The sequence below is a fragment of the Hordeum vulgare genome, chromosome 5H (assembly GCF_904849725.1).
Source record: "Hordeum vulgare subsp. vulgare chromosome 5H, MorexV3_pseudomolecules_assembly, whole genome shotgun sequence".
Taxonomy (NCBI): domain Eukaryota; kingdom Viridiplantae; phylum Streptophyta; class Magnoliopsida; order Poales; family Poaceae; genus Hordeum; species Hordeum vulgare.
In genome coordinates, this window is record NC_058522.1 from 544164169 (window position 1) to 544184673 (window position 20505).

At 42.2% G+C, this 20505-nt stretch overlaps 3 protein-coding genes across 4 annotated transcripts; 2 read left to right on the forward strand and 1 right to left on the reverse strand.

Annotated features, from left to right (window-relative positions):
* The first annotated feature begins 1116 nt into the window (after positions 1 to 1116).
* On the forward strand, positions 1117 to 8689 carry LOC123452626 (probable zinc metalloprotease EGY1, chloroplastic). Its single transcript, XM_045129321.1, has 10 exons — positions 1117 to 1591; positions 2923 to 3393; positions 3477 to 3620; positions 4009 to 4110; positions 4739 to 4950; positions 5789 to 5839; positions 5922 to 5991; positions 7617 to 7685; positions 8002 to 8052; positions 8163 to 8689. Exons 1-10 carry the CDS (start codon positions 1262 to 1264, stop codon positions 8319 to 8321), a joined length of 1659 nt encoding a protein of 552 aa, XP_044985256.1. The 5' UTR covers positions 1117 to 1261; the 3' UTR covers positions 8322 to 8689.
* A 390-nt stretch (positions 8690 to 9079) lies between these two features.
* On the forward strand, positions 9080 to 12198 carry LOC123452627 (BTB/POZ and MATH domain-containing protein 5-like). Of its 2 annotated transcripts, none has more exons than XM_045129323.1 (4): positions 9080 to 9745; positions 10484 to 10859; positions 10953 to 11226; positions 11784 to 11839. In XM_045129323.1, the coding sequence occupies exons 1-4, from the start codon at positions 9252 to 9254 to the stop codon at positions 11807 to 11809; spliced, it is 1170 nt and encodes a 389-aa protein (XP_044985258.1). In that variant the 5' UTR covers positions 9080 to 9251; the 3' UTR covers positions 11810 to 11839. The 2 variants fall into 2 exon arrangements, with proteins under 2 accessions (XP_044985258.1, XP_044985257.1); XM_045129322.1 differs by having other exon boundaries at positions 9086 to 9745; positions 11804 to 12198.
* Positions 12199 to 13545: 1347 nt separating this feature from the next.
* LOC123452629 (replication factor C subunit 5) lies at positions 13546 to 18147 on the reverse strand. Its single transcript, XM_045129324.1, has 11 exons — positions 17809 to 18147; positions 17589 to 17699; positions 17437 to 17469; positions 16960 to 17128; positions 16464 to 16645; positions 15933 to 16069; positions 15668 to 15766; positions 14995 to 15064; positions 14831 to 14905; positions 14548 to 14593; positions 13546 to 13819 (listed from the first exon to the last, which is right to left on the reverse strand). The coding sequence occupies exons 1-11, from the start codon at positions 17890 to 17892 to the stop codon at positions 13761 to 13763; spliced, it is 1065 nt and encodes a 354-aa protein (XP_044985259.1). The 5' UTR covers positions 17893 to 18147; the 3' UTR covers positions 13546 to 13760.
* Positions 18148 to 20505: the final 2358 nt, after the last annotated feature.

Genomic DNA, 20505 nt, shown 5'->3' on the forward strand with positions numbered 1-20505 from the left:
AAACAAAACTATCACAATCAATATTGCAACAATGTTGTTGTTGCTTAAACATGTGCCTGCACTTGCCTTCCTGCTGAGGACACATGGTGAGCAATAGAGGTGGTGGATGCACCGCAATTATCCGTCGGCTGAGGACAATCATTTTCCAAAAAAAAAGAATTAAAAAATTGCGAGAAAACGCGCTTTTTCTGCGAGAGGCATTTTGATTTTGCTATGGTCCTCGGAAATGAACAAATGTGTTTCATATATTTTTTGTGAGAGGCACGGTTTTGTTTACGCGAGAGGCATGGTTTTATTTTCACGAGAGGCACGATCGTGCCTCTTGGAAACAAAAAAAGATGTGCTTCCAGTTTTTTTTATGAGAGACATGATTTTGCTTCCACGAGAGGCACGATTTTGGCTTTTAAGAGAGGCACAGGCGTGCCTCTCGGAAACGAAAAAAATATGTTTTTTGTGTTTTTTTCGCGAGAGGCACGGTCATGACTCTCGAAAACAAAAAATGTTTTTTGTTTTTTCGTGAGAGGTATGGAATTGCTTCTGCGAGAGACACGGTTTAGACTTCAGAGGCACGACCGCGTCTCTCGAAAACGAAACGGAAACGTGTTTTTGTTTTTTCTTTCTATCGTGAGAGCATGGTTTTTTGTCTGGTTTTTTCGTTCAGAACTTTTTGTGAAAAAAAGTTTGTCAAAAATCTATCAACGAGGCATCCATTTTTAAAGATCTCTACATGAAGAACCCAATGATGAAAACGGTTCAAGATTTAGACACACGATTTAAGAAATAAAACGTTTTAAAAATACAGATCTATGAGAAAATGAAAAACTTCTAGATTGCGATAAGTAACGCACATGCAATACACCACTTGTTGCATCCTGAGAAGGTGAGAGTGATCTTTAAAAGAAATACTTTTAATTAGTGAATTTGCAGACTTAATGAAAGATTGAAGGAGAAAAAAAGGAAACCAGTAAAACTGGAACCTAATGGGCCGGCTCGGCGCGTGGAGTATCAGGCCGGACGGCCGAAGATAAGATTTTATTTTTCAGGATATTTTCGTGGACTGATCGACGGTCTGGCCCAGGAAAGCGCCGCCAGCTCTGCTCAGCTACCAATCCAGCTCCTCCACACTCTCTCTCTTCCCCGTGCACCGCACCCTATCCTTCCTCTCCTCTCCCACCGCTCCTCTCACTCCGCCGGGGCTCTCACGCCCCCGACCACCGCACCGCCAAGCTCAGCGGCGCTCCACCACACTGCGCGCCCCGCCATGGCGGCCGCCGCCGCGGCGCTCGCGAGCTCGCCCCTCGTCCACCTCACCGCCGCGGCCCGCGTCCGCTTCCCCAGGCCCAGGCCCGTGGCCTCCTCGCGGTGGGGGTGCCCGCGGGGCGCCTACCTGGACTGGAGGCCCCTGAGGCGGTGCGACCGGATGCGGCGCTTCTCCGTCGACGAGGGCGGCGGAGGCGGAGAGGACGGGGAGAAGCGGGGCGAGGAGGAGGCCGCAGCGTCGGTGGAAGCCAAGGTGGGGGCCGCGGAGGAGCTGGGCTCGGAGCGGAGCCGGTCGGGGAGCTTCTCCTCCTCATCGTCGCCGTCCTCTGCGGTATGAGCAATTTAAGTCATTGGCCATTTCGTGTGCTAAACATTGTTGGACTGAACAGCTTGCTGATTTAGGAGTATTTTTCTAGCCCATTCTGCTGGATTGAGAGATAGAACTGTGTGCAATTAGAGGCGGGATGTGATCATTGGATGCACAATAAGTACCATCCTTCATTTACTCAATTTTTAAATGGGGAATTGAATTCCTGAATGATCATTGTGATCAGTGATTATAATGTAGTGTTAGTATTGACAATACTAGTAAAGTAATTAATTCCTTAAGTCAGATATGTACGACGCTTTAGAAAGCATCCAGTGTAGCCAAACTTCTATCTTGGACCACGATGACATGGATGACTATTTTTGATTATATAGACATTGTTAGAGTTGTCACAAAAAAATATCTCAGAACATAATAAATATGCAGTTGCAGCTACCACCCAAAACCCTAAAACCTGCCTGAATAGTGCTTGCGGCGTTGCCTCGTGGCGCTGGCATGTAATGTGCCTGCTGCTATCAAGGCAACCTTGCTCACGCTGTTGGTCTCGGATGCTGCTCACAATAAAGGCTCGTGGCCCTATTGGCTGCCTTGACCCGACCAAAAGCTCTCGGAACTGAGAATAACCGGAACAAGTGTTGCCTCTACCTCTCCACAGTTACATGGTAGGATACGCAACTCTCTGTGTCGATCCTCAGGGAGGATGAACTATGCCCGCTCAACAGCGACAACCGGCCCGGCTGTTGCCTTTGCTCTTCCACGCAAGTGGAAGGGCAAGACAACTCCCGACGCTGGACGTCACCGAGGACATGCTACCTGGTTGATCCTGCCAGTGGTCATATGCTTGTCTCAAAGATTAAGCCATGCATGTGCAAGTATGAATCGGTCATTAAAAGGAAGTCATGGTCAAATTTACATGTTGAGACTATAGTGATATTCAAAACGTCCTATGTTCTTGAGCAGAGGCACTATCTTAATGTTGATATGGCAGGCGCGACATCTAGTTACCAAAAGTGAAGGGATGTTACCACATTGTGCTTGTTCGGGTTTTCAAAGCCTAGCGCTATGGTATTTACTATCCTTCATTGTATACTTTGGTACTGCATGTCAGGTTGTTAGATGAAATTTTACCTAAATGATGAATCTCGTCCTATCTCTGCTGTACTCAGTAATGAGTGCATCATATCACTACAGCTATTAGTTCTCTATTCTTTTATGAATACCGCCATAGCAGTTTAAACCTGTTAGAACTTACTCACCAAATTTCAGAATTCTTTCAGTAAGCTTGGATAATTTTCTTATCTCAAACATATTTTATAACATATCCATTTGCTCAGACTCCTGGTGTATCAAGCGAGCCTCCTCTTTTGAGCTTCAGTGTGGATAATATTGATACAGTTAAGTTATTGGAACTCCTAGGCCCAGAAAAGGTTGATCCAGTTGATGTCAAGGCTATTAAGGAAAAGTTTTTTGGCTACACAACATTCTGGTTGACAAGAGAAGAACCCTTTGGTGATCTTGGGGAAGGAGTCCTTTTTGTTGGGAATCTCCGAGGGGACAGAGAGGAAATCTTTGGAAAACTTCAGCAGCAGCTACGTGAACTTACAGGCGACAAATACAATCTTTTCATGGTGGAGGAGCCCAATTCAGAAGAGGATGACCCACGTGGAGGACCACGTGTTAGTTTTGGTTTGCTTAGAAGAGAAGTTTCTGAGCCTGGGCCTACTACCCTGTGGCAATACGTTATTTCACTGTTACTTTTCCTTCTCACCGTGTTCTCCTGTATTGAGCTAGGAATTGCATCAAAGGTACATCTGCCTAATCTGTTATATGATACCAGAGCTTAATACCCTTCTATACTAGGTTGCTAATAAATATTTTACCTGCACAGATAAGCAGTCTTCCACCAGACATTGTTTCATATTTCACTGATCCAAATGCGACTGGACCCCCACCTGACATGCAACTTTTACTTCCATTCGTGGAATCAGCTCTGCCAGTGGCTTATGGCGTCTTGGCTATCCAACTATTTCATGTAAATCACATCAAAGATCTGTTCAGCATTTATTTTTCTTCCTAGTCTTTCAATAGTGCATCTTGTACACCAGTTCAAGCTTAATAATTATTGCTAAACTCATTCCAACATTAACATAACATAATTGCTACTAACAGGCTTGTGTAAATACTCAAATCTGAATAACTGCTCTATCCTTTATAACATGCTAGTCGGTAGTTTAAATCAAACTATTCAATTGATTAGCTATGCTCCGAGCAATTGAACGCTGACATCAACTAGCAGATAATGGTGTATCAACGGATCCTTTAATTAAGTAGTGATGCAGTTAGTGGTCTGAGCTGTTATTCATGAAGCCCCTATGTTTGTAATTGTTTGACCTGACCTACCATGTTACATTCTAATGCAGGAAATTGGACATATTTTGGCAGCATACCCAAAGAAGGTGAAACTTGGCATTCCTTTCTTCATTCCGAACTTCACTCTTGGAACTTTTGGTTCAATTACCCAGGTTAGTATGTTTAATAGAAGAAATATTATAATATGTATTCCCTCCATAAAGTTAGAGAGGGAGTAATAGGTTGCATCAGACAGGAATGTATTGTGCTGCTATTTCATTACTACTCCCTCCGTCCCATAATATAAGAGCGTTTTTTAACTACACTAGTGTCAAAAATGCTCTTATATTATGGGACGGAGGGATTATATATCAACTAGTTGATCACTAATTCGCTAGTATGCCATGATGATGAAGAGTTGGGTAAAATCTTGAGTTCTTGAATATATTGCGCATTATGTATTGCCTGATTCCCGACCTGTAAACATGATAGCATCGGAAAAATAGGCCACTTTTAAGTTTCTTTTACTCCCCTCCCTCCCTTGTGTATGGTGGTAAATAATATTAAATCTGTTGGAAGATGCTTGAGTAGTGATATTGTTTTTCTACTTTGGGTGTCATCATTCATGAGAGGTACATTCCAGGGTCTAAATATTAAGGAAACACCCATTTTTTGACCTATCGGTTATTTTGTTTGACATGTCTAATTTTGTGAACCAAGTTGCAAAAGTGATATGATTGTGCATATTTATCTCCAACCACTACTTGGAAGTTTCCTTATTTTCATCATCCACTCCTGTAGTTCAAATCCATTCTGCCAGATCGAAAGACAATGTTTGACGTATCAATGGCTGGTCCTTTGGCTGGAGCTGCACTTTCTTTTTCAATGTTCTCTGTAGGCTTGTGGCTCTCCTCAAATCCTGCTGGGGCAACTGATTTAGTTCAAGTACCCAGCAATCTGTTCCAGGGTTCTTTGTTACTTGGACTTATTAGCAGAGCAATACTTGGTTACAGGTGAATGCTACCTGGAATTTTGGACTTTTACTTTCTGCCATTTAAACTAGTATTTGATTTCGTTATACTATTGTTTAAGTTTTTATCTGTCCTGGTTCCAGATGTGGTGGCTGCGCTTTTTTCTTCAGTCCATCGTGTTATCCTGTTACGATACAGCACCATTTTAGAACACTCAGAAAGTGTGTGCTACTTTCCTGATTCTCACTCATTGTTGCGGTTTTTGAGAAGTGTGCCGGATTAGCTGAAACTCTTCTAGTTTTAGGAGGATTTTTCCCTTGATCAACTCAAGTAGAATATCAGTGGTTTTCTTAACTCCCAACTTATAGATATTTGATGAATTATTACGAGTAACGGGGTCTTCTGTGAGTGAGGATAGTTAAGCATTAAAAACTGTTACAGCTTACAAACCATGTTGGTACCATGGTTTTGTAGGCGTTGCTTCAGCGTCGCTTCAGCACTGATGATGTGTCTTTATCCCTTGAGGATGTTCTGTTCTGTGTGGAACGGGATAGTAGCCCATCTCGGCATGTTCCATTTCCTCTCTAATACATGTGCCAATTGCTCTGTTCCCACGTTGCCAAGCCACCATCTCGCCTTACCATCCTGCCTTAAGCGCTTGATAGTTAAAGTAGGGGTGAGGCACCTAGCTTCGCCTTATACCACTTTAAAAACCATGGTTAGTAATACAACTTCTGCTGAATATACTGGTATACCCATCATCCATGATAGAAGTTATTAACTTTGTACTATACTTTATCAACTGCTCAACTCTGGATTTTGTAGTTTTGATAATGAATTCTATCTTTCTATTTTCTAATGAGCTTAATTTTATTTTCAGTGCTCTGCATGCTGCTACAGTTTCTATCCACCCTCTTGTGATCGCTGGCTGGTGAAGTATCGTTCACGAATTTGCCTGACCTCTTATAACCAAACAGATTTTGTTTGTCTCATTGTTCCTGCAAATTCTGCAGGTGTGGTTTAACAACAACTGCCTTCAATATGCTTCCTGTTGGATGTCTTGATGGTGGAAGAGGTTTACAGGTAAAAATTAGTGTAATTTTTTTATGGATGCAACCAAATAATCACGCTGGACCGTATGCATGTCCCTTCGTCTAGAAATATAGGTCATTTTAGCCATCTCTTTTTGTCCACATATGAATTTCAATTTCAAAGAGTTCTCCCCTCCGCTCCTCCTATACACCCAATGGCCAGTACTTCCATGAATAAATGAATCTCCTTCCCAGTGCTCCTCCTTGGAGAGCATAATTAGAGGCTAGTAAGAGAAGAGCATGATGACTGTTTTAGGCTATTGTGTAATTCTTGTACACATGGTTAAAGTTATATATTTGTGGGCAGGAGTATGTGGCAGTAGCTACTCCTTTTGAGAATGGCTCTCGGTTTCTCTTCCTTGACAGTTAATACTGCTTTCAGGCCCTTTTTTTTTCATTCACCTCCCTTATAAGGGTGTGTTTGGTTTGAGAACCAAAAGACATGGCATGTCATGGTCTCGTTCTGAAGGAATGGGTTGGTTCCATTCTTGTGTTCGGTTGAAGATAAAAAATGTCATGGGTTCGTTCCATTCTTGTGTTTGGTTGGTGATATGAAATGAGAAGAATATGACTCAACTCACCTTGTGAGGTTTTTCTTTTTCTTTTATCAAAATATTATATAAAATCCAGCAACATTTTCACTGTATTTTTGGTTTTAACAATTATCAGAGATGTTTTCTTTTTTTCTTCTATCAATAAGAGAAGAATAACCAGGTGATTCCTTCGATTTGGTGGAATCGCTTGATAAAGCATATATAGGGAATATTCCTTTTCTGAGGATCACCCGGTTCCGGTTCCATCCTCAACTAAACACTGGAATGGTGGACTGCGGACGGAATCAACCCGTCTCGTGCAAGTATATCCTCAAAGCAAACACACCCTAAGAGTTTCTGAGTCGTTTAAGCGTGAGTTAGGATGCTATGACTAAACTTAATAAAATGAAAAATTGTCTTCCATCTCTAGTGGTAGTGGATACCTGCATTTGTGATATATCCAATTTGCGTGACCTGTACTACTGAGGTGGACAGTAGCATGCAGCCATGAACTACTAACAAAAGATTATGATTAAGAGTTCAAGAAATTAGTGTATGCAGGAACAAAATCCATTTATTTAGAGATGCATGTAGCTCTCGGTGATCAGAAAAGTGAAAACAGTGTTAAGCTCTACTTTGTGAATCTTTGAGAGGTTAGTTTTTTTGAATGTTTAGAAAAATAAGAATTACAACTTGGCGCTGTTCGACTGGCAAGTCCTGTACGTCTCCATTGCAGAACAGAGCAAGTGTCCCCTGTCAGTGAAAAATCTTCAAACCTAACATTGATTATTCATTTACAACTTTACTGACAGACAGATCCATCAAGGGGGTTTCATTTGCACAGCAACAAGTGATACATTCAACATCTCATTAGATTACCCCTTTTACGCTTTTGTTCATGAGTTTGAGATTTCCATAGCTTGTTTTATCAGTATTTAAATCTGCATTAACTTTACAGTATATAATACCTAGAACTTCTGGACGTGTCGGTGCTTAACCTTGTAGCTGTGAAATAACATGATTGATTAGCAGCAGAATCCCGAGGCTCTTTACCAAGTCTGAAGTTCTGTGGTGTGTTCAACAGGGTGCTTTTGGCAAGGATGCTTTATTTGGATTTGGCTTGACGACTTATTCGTTGCTTGGACTTGGAGTGGTACGTCAGTCCATGTTGCTCTTGGACTTCTTTTTCTCTATGACCAGCATCTTGCACTTAGCCTTCCCAGCTTTGGCTTGAGAGTCTCTATTTCAGTACACTTTGTTTCCTTGCCTCTGGAAAGAAGAACAGAAAATACATTTTCATTCGTAATAAACAAGTCTATGTGTAATTTTACATCATAACACTGGTGATATTAATCATTTTTATACAGTTAGTACTGAAGAAAAATGCTGGACTCTGCCTCATATGGGCTAACAGGAATATGAGTTCCTCGTTTACTTCTAACGTTCTGTATATTTTTTTCCTTGTTCAGCTTGGAGGGCCTCTATCACTTCCTTGGGGCCTATACGTGCTACTATGCCAGGTATAAACAGGAAAACAGATTGACGCACACTAGGTAGGAGGGAGAGAGGATCCATTTGTTTTTCGTGCACTAACCTATGCCTGTCTACCTTGTGATGTATCTATCTCCAGAGAACACCTGAGAAGCCATGCTTGGACGACGTGAGCGACGTCGGCGCCTGGAGGAGGGGCGCCCTGATAGCGTCGGTGTTCCTCGTCGTGCTCATCCTCATCCCCCTGTGGGACGAGCTCGCGGAAGACCTAGGCGTAGGGCTTGTGAGCACGTTCTGAGACACTACACCACGCAGTGCTCACCGGTAGAAGAAGCTAGGCGGCCATGTTGCAACCAGGTCAATTTTGCACCCAAATTTAGCAAAGCGGTAGCGAAACTGTCGTAAGATCATTCACCCGCAGGTGAAATACGAGTTTTTTTTTTTTTACTTTTTACTCCTGCGGCGTGTGTATGCAGAAATTTGCACAGGGTGCGGGGACACGGCCATTGAATTTTCCCGTAACCTCTGCCCCGTCCAGGCTGTAGCCATTGTTTGAAATCATTATCCGCTGCTCCGGTTGTACAGTATTATGGTAGTAATGTGCTGTGAGTTGGCACAGGGACTGGTGTTGTTTGTTGATGTGCAATGATTGCTTCTCCGGTGGTACTAGTGTCGCGCTGCAGCGGCAAATCGTGCGCTTTATTTATGCTGTACGTCTGGAGGAGTAGCGCATGCTGTTTTGATATGCTTTTGACTTGGCTTGTGTTTTAGTCAAATGATGAATTCATCCGACCAAATCAATGTGTACCACGAGAGTTTTACTACTTGAAACCGAGCTTAGGTCTGGGCAAGGAAAGCACAATGTTTTGACAAAAATACGAAATTTACTGGAACATTTAAATTTGAGTTTTTTTCTTAAATGGGAGCATTAAAATGGTAGTGTCAGCTGATGCTTCCTCCAACAAAAAAATCAGGCGCCACAGCATGGATGCGTCAGCCGCAGGCCAAAACAGTTGGTTAATTTGTTACCTTCCCGGCGCCTTCCCTCTCTCCCTTCGTTTCACCCCCCTTCTCTCTCTCTCTCGCTTCCATTCCACCCACCACCACCGCACCCCCCCCTTCCCTCGTTTCGCCCGCGTGCTGTAGCAGCTTAGCGCCAAGCCACGAAATCAATCCCCTCTCGTCTCGTCCCAACCCTAGCCCCCCTCCTCCTCCAGCAGCCAGCAGCATGGACGACGACGACGCGGGCGTCGGGGGCGGGGGCGGGGGCGGGGGCGACGCGTCCCCGCAGCACGAGGGCGGGGGCGGGGCGGTGGTGGTGGAGCGCGGGGCGGCGACGGCCCCCGCGCGGGACGCCGCGGCGGCGTCGCCGACGAGCTCGCGGTCGGTGACGGAGACGGTGAACGGGTCGCACCGGTTCGTGATACAGGGCTACTCGCTCGCCAAGGGCATGGGCGTGGGCAAGCACATCGCCAGCGAGACCTTCGCCGTCGGCGGCTACCAGTGGGCGATCTACTTCTACCCGGACGGCAAGAACCCCGAGGACAACTCCGCCTACGTCTCCGTCTTCATCGCGCTCGCCTCCGAGGGCACCGACGTCCGCGCCCTCTTCGAGCTCACCCTCCAGGACCAGAGCGGCAGGGGCAAGCACAAGGTGCACTCCCACTTCGACCGCGCCCTCGACGCCGGCCCATACACCCTCAAGTACCGCGGATCCATGTGGTATGCCCATCCAATCCACGCTCCACGCTCCCCGCCCCCTTCCCCCACGGCGCAGTCGCCTCTCTCGCCTAATATATGATGCGCCTTATTGTGTACTAGGTAACCAGGTGATCAATCTGAGATTTGGTGTACGAATTAGTGTTAACTACTACTACTACTCCTTAACCCATTGGACTGCATCCCCAGATTAACCATGTCTAATGATCTAGTACCGTCCTAAATTCCTTGCCAAACACATCATCTGGGAGAAATGTTTGGTTTGGATTTCCTTTTCTCCTGATATTCTCAACACATCCTTCAGCGGAGATATTTAGCTGGTTAATATATGTGCTTTACATACTTCATTAGTCTGTTTGAACACTTCATGCAATTCTTTTAATTGATCAGCATACTTGTAGATCTACAGTGTCATTTTAGGTGTTAGATCTAATGAATGAGATCAATCAGAAAATTTCTAGTAACTTCCAGTTAAGGTGGGAGCGGCTAGAGAAATTGTAAGTATAGATATAGATATGGCCGAGTAATAGTATACAAAAGAGTGAGAGTTTAGCAATTTTGTGCGCACCTGGTAAATTGATTATAAAAGTTTGTGTGAACACACACCTGGTAAATTGATTGTAAAAGTTTGTGTGAACACGGTTGGTCATTTTAAAACTTAATAAATTGCGAAGGGTTTCAAGTGGTAAAAATGTAAATATTTTTCTGAAATTGGTTTTGAATCTTGATTTATGTTTTCAGGGGTTATAAAAGGTTTTTTCGACGTACGGCTCTTGAGACATCGGACTTTCTTAAAGACGATTGCTTGAAGATAAATTGCACTGTGGGCGTTGTAACATCAAGCATGGAGTACTCTAGGCCACATTCTCTAGAGGTTCCGGATTCTGACATAGGCTACCATTTTGGGACGCTTTTGGACTCTCAAGAGGGTGCAGATGTTATTTTTAGTGTAGCAGGAGAGAAGTTTCATGCTCATAAGTTAGTGTTGGCCGCGCGATCCTCTTTTTTTAGATCTGAATTTCTTGATCCTGAATCAGATGAAGAAAACAGTGAAGTCGACACAAGTAACGAAATCAAAGAGATTGTCATCGACGACATGGAGCCAAAAGTCTTTCAGGTATGTTTCCTCTATGCTGATCTTTTCCTTTGGATTTTGCAGTTTAACAAACTCGACTTGCATCTTATGATATGTGAATACTCTATGTTGTAGGCTGTGCTTCATTTCATGTACAGGGACAATCTTGTTGGTGACGATGAATTGTCTCCATCAAGCTCAGATTGTCCCATCTTTGATACTTTAGCTGGGAAGTTGTTGGCTGCAGCAGACAAATACGAGTTGCCAAGGCTAAGAGTGTTATGTGAATCTTACTTGTGCAAACAGATTTCTGTAAAATCTGTGGCAACTACTCTAGCGCTGGCTGACCGGCATCATGCTACGGAGCTCAAGTCTGTTTGCCTAAAATTTGCTGCTGAGAACCTTTCAGGTAATAATACTTCACATGGGATGCAATTCAATGTGCTTGTCCTATGTAGTTATCTGATAATTGCGTTTATATCCATGTTTGCTTGAAAACTCCTGTCAGTAGTTTCCAAATTGCGTCCAAAAGGTGGTGTATGAAACAGCATGCTGCCATTTGTTTCCACAAGTATACACCCCTATGCATACTCATCGAAAGGAACAGTGGACCATATGATGCCTTTGTTTGCGGCAATAGTTAGAACAGAAGATGTATCACTTAATAATACAGATATACTATGTTTCTTCGTGCTGAGAGCAGCATTAGTCTGATGACGACTGCAAGTTTTGAATCTCCCATTATGCCAGTCAGACTGCAAGATACAGTACTTGGCTTGATCCTTTATCAATTTTCATTTGTTTCATGCGCTTAATTTGACAATACTTTCATCTGGGACATCCTATAATTTCAGTATTTATTACGTACTGTTTTTATGCTACTTCTGAGACTACCTTTGCATATGTTTCTGCTGTTTGTTTCTTGGTGGTGCCCAAACAAGCGTCCTGAACTGTATAACATTCCAGATGCCCTTATGTATCTGCAGCTGTAATCCGGACCGATGGATTTGATTACCTCAAAGACAACTGCCCAGCGCTGCAGTCGGAGATACTCCGGACGGTAGCCGGGTGCGAGGAGGAATGCAGCAGCGGCGGGAAGAGCCAGAGCGTGTGGGGGCAGATCTCGGACGGCGGTGACACCAGCGGGCGCAGGGTGAGGCCCAGGGTCTAATGCCATCACCCGCCAGCAAGCACTGACCTGTATGTGTTAGCGAGCTACCGCTGCTGTATAAATTCGGAACAGCCATTTGATTTGTAACAGATCTTGTTGTAATAATAATAGCATCTGCTTCTGTTGTACTACCTTCTTTGTTCATAACCATTTTGTTGGATCATTTACCTTATTTTTTCAAAAGAGAACTTTGGTTCGGTTAACAGTTAATAAGCTTGCCTTTATCAGGTGGAGCCATTATGTCAGGTGATGAGGTGAACAACTGAGGCTGCCCACGTTAGCTCAGTCTCAGAATACTACTCCCTCCGTCTCAAAATAAGTGACTTAAAAATGATTCAGTTTTGTAATAACTTTAGTATATAGTTGAGTCACTTATTTGGGACGAAGGGAGTATTTGGATTATATGATGTTCATAGTGTAAGACGTTTTGGTAGTTTAAGCATTTTACATTTGTGAACAGAGGGATTAATTCATGCAAAAATTTCTACTCCCTCCGTTTCTAAATACAAGTCTTTTAATATGAAATCTCTTAAAAACTTATATTTAGAAACGGAGGGAGTTAGTAATAAACACCCTCTGGGTCAAATGAATGGTGTTGACAAAATTTGTATTAGTTACTTTTCTGTGTTGAAGTTCCATAGTGAACTAATTTAGTGCGAGAAAAGCAAAAGATAACAATATAAGAATCAAATTTTCTTATACTCCCTTCCTTTTTTATACAAATCTAACACATTTGTGCACACCAATATGAATTAAAACACATACTCTCTCCATTCCAAATTACTTGTCATAGAAATGGATGTATTTAGATATATTTTTAGTTCTATATACATTCATTTCAGCAGTAAGTAATTCCGAACGGAAGGAGTACTACGACTCTTTTGAGAATATTTTGAATTTTATGTGTATATAGACAGGCCCTCATATTAACATTTACAAATGCATTAAGTACTGAATTGAATACATTAATGTTGTTAAAAAGCACTTGGCTGTTGGAAGTACTTAATCTCTGTTGAAGCATATCTAGGTCGTCAAATTTACATGTGTGATATGGATTATATATCACAACAGTTATATCATTAGAAAATACCCCTCCGTCCCAAAATAAGTGACTTAAAAATGACTCAACTTTGTGTAAAATTAAGTCATTTTTTAATCACTTATTTTAAGACGGATGGAGTATAATATTTGAAAATTTTAACAGTGTAATTTTTACAACATACTCCACTCCGTCCCAAAAAGCTCGTCATACATTTGTCTAAATACATCACAGATGTATCCAAATACATTTTAGCGTTAGATACATACATAGCTAGACAAATCTACATTTTAGCGTTAGATACATACATAGCTAGACAAATCTAAGACAGTTCTTTAGGACAGAGGTAATGTAACTTATACTCCCTTCGTCCCAAAATAAGAGGGAATAATATGTACTGTACGTGTAAGCCTTATATAACCAGAAAGGAGGTAGCGATATTGTTGAGCACCCTGTTAGCTTTTATAGGATGAGATGCTCAAATTCGTTTCGACGTCCAAGCACAAGGCAAAACAAAATCAACAGAATCATAGGTGGGCGACTCCACCTTTGAATACCAAATGATTCAAAGTAAATAAAGACTTGCTCACATGAAATCAGTACAAACTACACTGACTGAATAACATACAGAATGTAAACACCCACACATCAGACCAAAGCGATTGCGACGACAAAGACTGAGAACTGGGAGCATCTTCTTGCAGCAGCAAACATCCGTATGCTCTGGTTTTCCTCAACCAAATGCAGCACAAAGGAACTCCTTGTAAATGCTCATGAACTTGGCCACGAAAGCTGCAGAAACAATAGAAAAAAAATGGGTGCAGACGAGTCAGGGATCAGCTTTTGAGTACCAACTAGGCTAGTGCCGCTACAATGGTAGCCACCTAAAAAATTGAAATACAATGTATGCAGATCTTGAGGTATATATATATGCCAGATTAAGGGCATCTTTCAAAGGATTTCCTTAAGAACTTTGGAGGATTGTAAGGAGTTTTTCATATGTTGTCGGCTCAATTTGTAGGATTGTACTCCCTCCGTTCCTAAATATAAGACCTTTTAAAGATTGCACTATGAACTACATACGGATGCACATAGACGTATTTTAGAATGTAGATTCACTCATTTTGTTCCGTATGTAGTCTTTTAGTGAAATCTCTAAAAGGTCTTATATTTTGGAATGGAGGGAGTATTCCACATGAAGCTCCATTTTGAGGGAAAATTTCTATTAACTTGTCTCTCGTTGAAAAAAAGACGTATGTTTTCAATAGTGCAATAAAATCTACGTTTTTTACTTGTTACATCGTGCCGTCAAATCATACTGTGAGAAGACATGACACTCTAATCCTATGAGGCCCTATATGAGAAAGGCAATAAGGCATAGCTAGGTCCATTAATGCCGATAATAACCAGAAAAGTCAAATTATCTATGGTACAATACAAATATGCACATGCTAGACCAACAAGAAACCTGACAACATTATGCACAACAAATCAGTTTGTAAAAGGTGCACGAGATGTACCTTCCAGATGAAAAATGGCCTTGGACCCAAGTCGCATCTTGTGTTCCTGCCAAAGACATGACACTAGAGTTTAACAAGAAGATTTATCGCAAGAATGAAAAAAGAGCATCAATAAGGAAGAAAATACAAAATTAAGGCCATAGACCTGCGAGGAAGAGCTAGAACTATGTGAAATTAGTGGAGATATAACATGAAAAGTCTATTGTGCTCCTAGGTTACAAAGAACATATTAAACTAAATTGGCTGGGAGCTGGGAAAAAATGTTAGCGTAACAATTACTCACATAGTGTGCAGCCCAGTGACAAACTTCATGCTTCAAATCAGAGTCTAACTTCTTCATTAACTCGGTTAACAACTTCTGCAATTGTCAAAAACAAGTTTAGCTTGCACCCACTTTAAAGGTCATGGAAAAATGAAGGTAAAGCAGCAATAGAAGCATTGTGTCACCTTCAAGATGCTTTCAGGTGGGATACAATTCACAAGTAACTCGTAGAATTTCTGGCGTACAGAATATAGCCTGAAATATTAAATTTACAATTCTAAGTCAAATCAAAGTGAAACCAGAAAATGTCTCAGATGACTCACTATGTAAGGAAAATTAATACAGATGTTGCGAAGAACAAAAGTGCGTAACAGATCCCCGCAAAAAAAAGTGCATAACAGATGGCGAACCACCTAAAATAGCAGATGTCACTTCCATATGGTGTTACACAAGACGGAAATATAACATTCATAGCAGATGCAGATCAATTACCACTCCTATCAGATTAAATAAGTACTCCCTCTGTAAACTAATATAAGAGTGTTTGGATCACTAAAGTAGTGATCTAAACGCTCTTATATTAGTTTACGAAGGGAGACATCAATGCTGGCTGCTGGGCGCATGTAGTTAGGTTATGAAATTTCTTCACTTCTGAAGATCTTCCTAATAATTGTAGAGCCATTATGATGCATGAAAGGAGGGCTCAGGGGAGAACAATAATGTAATAGTATCTTTGCACAAAAAAGGAAAACAAATACGAGTATGTGGTAAATAAAAATGAAGAATGAAAACATGTAAACAGGAAATGAACATTAGGGACTGCAGCTCGACAGAAGTTGGAATGAAACATGACAAGACCTTTTAGGGCTTTGTTCACTCAAGATTTCAGTTGCTATTTCAGACACATACTGCTCCCAGTCAAGAGGAGGCGCCACTTGATTTGCTGAAAATGGATATCTGCAATTCAGAAACAGAAGAAAAAAATCTCAAGAGGAAACCAGATAAATGTAAAAACTAAAGGGCGTAAAAGGCAAGATACATGATACACATATAAAACTAGGGAAACAGCACAACCAATATTAACAGAACTGCAGTAACAATTAAAGGTAGCAGTCAGGCTTACTGCTGGACTTTGCATGTCTCAAAGAATAATATTGCTCGCCTCAAGTTGCGGTTTGATTGAGCTGCTATCCGAGCAGCAAATCCAAATGGAAGTTGCAGATTCTCTTTCTTCCCAATGAATTCCAATACTTGTACAATCTGCAAATGAGCGACTTTTAGGGGTGCAGTATGCACAACTTCTTCAACTATACATAGAATAATGAGGTTGGAGCATAGTAAAAAATTTCATACCATTTCCTTGCTGTGAACATGGTACAAATAAACTGACAAAAGCATAGATTCAAACCTTACATAGAGCAGTTCAAACAACCCTGGTAAAGTCCCGACTTCACAGATGCAATTCACAACACTTAGAAAAAAGAACAAAGTTCAAATTACCATAACTGAACTAATTACCAAACTAAGAAGCAAAGGAACCCATGTAAGTTTTGAACACCCTACTAGACATAGTAGCACCGACCACGAAATCAAGCCAAAGATCCACAACTGACACTAGTTGCAGTAAAAATGGCATCAAATATCCATTACTAACCTGATCTTCTGTAGGTGCATTCACTCGCACATTCAAGCAACGGGACCTTACAGCTTCTGTCACCTTTGAGGAGCTATTACAGCATAATATGAGTCTGCAGGATGCACTGTATTTCTCCATTGTCCTACGGAGAGAATGTTGTGCTTCTCGTGACAGCTTGTCAACTTCATTTAGGACAAGTACTGCAAATTGACAAAAGTATGTTAAGTCTATGTTGAAAGAAGAGTTTGTTTTTAAATAAAGCAAGCATACAGCCTAAGCAAGGGGTATGGTCACTTTGCATGGCATCATCTGTTTATGCACTTGTTGAAATGATCCACTGAAAAGTACTCCCTCCAGCATTGTATAAGACAACTTCATGCTATATAGAGACGTTTCTTCATTTCAGGATGCAATTGACAATGGTGCCAGAGGGAAAAAAGCTAGTGGCCATTTCTTTGTAAGACAACAAAATTTGAAACTAGAGAGCTATAACAACAAAATCAGAAGTACCAACCTTTAAATGCTCTCTTGCCCTTGGCATCAATCGGCCTACTCTTGGCCATCTCTTTGATGACCTCCTGAACAACATACCTGTCCTGAAAGCCAGCATCGCTGGGGTTCATTTCCACATGGTGGGAACTCGACAACATCGCCAGCTCAAGATCAAATGTCCTCGTCCCAGTCTGTATAAAGGAAATTGCACCTCAATTTCATAGCTACCCCCAAATTGGCAACTTGGATAACGCCACGGAACAGTCTAGTTATACACAGCAATGACAAAGGATATATTTTCCTATCATGGTGCATCAGTGCTATGTTCACCAATAGCACAAACTGAAAAAAGGAAGACTCCCTATATACATGGCGCATGAGCTGAGAAGCACATCACTACTACTTTATGTTAATTCTTCAATGGCATATCGCAGTTCTGCAGTAGTAACCATAATAACAAGGAAAAACGGAGATGGGCTGAAAGAGGGCTGCAACTCACATCGATCTTCCACGTCTTATTCTCCATCTTCACCTGCAACGGAACCATCAAAGCACACGAAAATGTCAGCATAAAAAAAAACCCGGCCACAGGCAAGAAAGGTGGGGAAAAATACAGATCTTCAAAGGTTTATCCTGGCGAGAAGAAACTACCTTATCCACACCGGCGCCGAACATCTGCTTGATGAGCGCCATGATTAGGGTTTTCTTGCCGGACCCCGGCGGGCCATAGAAGAGGAGGTGCGGGCAGTCCTGCTCCGCCACCTGGACCGGGCCGGACAGCGTCAGAACAGATCAGCACACAAGGAGGCGGGGGAGACCCTGGGAGAGCGGTCTGGGGAGGGGAGGGGAGGGGCGGGTCGCGGGTTCTTACGAATTTCTTGAGGTTCTGCGCGACCTGCTCATGGACGATGACCTTGTCTAGGGTTTTCGGCCGGTGCTTGTCCACCCACAGCATCTTGGCCCCTCCTTGCCCCCCTTGCCGCCGATGGGAGAGACGGAGAGGGAGATGAGGATTTGGGGATTGGATTTGGGAGAGGGCGGGGGAGGGGGATGGGAATGGAGGAGACTGGCGGGAACTTGGGGAGTGGGGAGGGGATTGGGGCGGCCTCTCGCGCCAGAGGGGGAGAGCAGGGTTTTGAGGGTTCAGCGAGCGCCAGGCGCCTACAGCATCCCTATCACACTCCTTCACGCGCCGCCGTAAGAGCAAAATCTCTTCTCTTATGTCGTGTCACCTTTACAGAAAAGCCCCTGACGTTTACTGAAATCAACCCGCGGTCTGGATTTAAGTCAGAAAATGAATCGGGTTTTGCATTTTTCAGAAAAGCCCCTGACGTTTACTGAAATCAACCCGCGGTCTGGATTTAAGTCAGAAAATGAATCGGGTTTTGCATTTTTCAGAAAACCCCTGATGTTTCAGGTAATCAACCCGCAATCCGGATTTAAGTCAGAAAACGAATCGTTTTGTTGTATTTTTCAGAAACCCCCCTGATGTTTCAGGTAATCAACCCGCAATCCGGATTTAAGTCAGAAAACGAATCGTTTTGTTGTATTTTTCAGAAAACCCCCTTATGTTTCAGGTAATCAACCCGCAGTCCGGATTTAAGTCAGCCGAAACGTTTTTTCGTTTTAACAAAAAAAAAACTGACTTTTCACTTAATCAATCCATATTTTATCTAAAACAAAATTATCCATATCTTTTAAACCGTAACTTCGATTTTAACATGTTATATATGAAATTTGATTAAAAAATGTGTAGAATCTAAATAGGATGTTATTTTTATATGTTGAATACTTCTTAAATATTATTTTTGGTGCAAACTTAATTTGTAGTGCACGATCCTTTTTTTTCTCTATTTCCGACGACAATACGAATTGCAATAAATATCCATTAAATTAAAAACCAAATTAAGAAGAAAGAAAACATCGTTAACCACACATGCACACCTTTGGAAAACCTCGTGGGGAGAAATTTTTGCAATGTATGCAAATTACCTTATGCTGGGGACATCTGTGACCCTCGTCCACGGGACTTGGAGGATTTCATTGGTACTATTGCTGTTGGAGAAGAGAGAGGAGTGTCTCGCGCTAGGATAGCTAGCATACGTTTTCCTGTGCTTCGGTACTTCTCATTATTTGTGGGAAAATGTTTGATTGGCCGTGGGAAGCCTGGATCACTTAATTCTCCAGACCTTGCGGTTTTGCGTGAATGCCTTTATAACTATAAGACTTATAGCCTAGGTGCTATAGTAGCCCAGCGGTTGAACACCAACCGTCCAAGGGTGTCGTCTATGGAGGTATCTATGCTACCCGTCTTGCCAGACACTTTGAGATACCCATTAGACTAAGAGAGGAAGAAGAGATGCTTCTCCCTGAGAAATATCTGGATTATGACAGCATGGTTCGCCATGATTTTCTGATAGAGATGCTAGTAGACGGATGATTTATAACCTGGTATTTAGTCGGGGTACTCGAGAGACTATTACTTTGCCTGCCCCTTCTTTGTTCGATCTTCATGCAGGCAGGTAAACTATTATGCCCTCGAACATCTACGCATATTGGGGCTTGGCCCAACCACAAGTACCCGTGCCCGAGCCGCTAGTCGAGTACCAGATGCCAGTTTATCAGTAGGAGCCAGAGAAGCTCACACAGCAGTGGCATCCACAGTCTGCTCCGGAGTATCCCGGAGCTGATTATTTCCCACCTTGGGAGTAGACCAAGCTAGGCCAAAAGCCTAAGCTTGGAGGAGTACGTGTTCTCACCGACCTTACATTCATGCTTATGCTTTCACTTTGTTAGCCGGTGTTTACACTTTGCCACTGTATTATCCATGCTAGTTTATTTTCGTTCTCTTGTTTTGTGTCCTTTTGAGAAAACCCAAAAAGATTTTTCTTTCTTCTTTTGCTTGTTGGGAGCTTTCCCGTGTAAATAGTTTCCTTTTTCTTTGGGTCAAGGTAGAAGATATTGGTTACAATGTTTAGTGGTTCTTGCATGCGTACTTGTTTAGCTTTCAAAGAGCCATATTACTTTGTCATCTCCTTTGTGTTTGACTGCAGATTCAGCTTAGTCCAATGCACAAGTGCTTTTATTATTGTTCACATCGTTCGATCGTGCAAGTGAAAGTCAATAATGATGATATATGATGAAGTGACTGAGACTGGAAAAGCTGGTATGAACTCTATCTATTTTGTTTTTATAAATATGACTAGCTTGTCATGCCTGATCCAGCTTTGTTGTGAGAGAACCATGTTTGCAATGACAACTTAGAGATCATAGTTTCTGATGCCATGCTTAATTAGCTAGGAGCTTATAATGGTTTGTCTTGAATGCCAACATAGATTTTGAGATGACTATGATGTAGTATGATAGGATGGTATTCTCCTCTGAACGATTCAAGTGGCTTGACTTGGCGCATGTTCATGCATGTAGTTGAAACAAAATCAACATAGCCTCTATGATGTTCGTGTTAATGGTGATTTATATCTTGTTCATGCTTGCATTCAATGTTAGTCAAACTCATTGCATCTTGATGAATGTTGTCGCTCTCTACTTGGTCGCTTCCCGGTCTTTT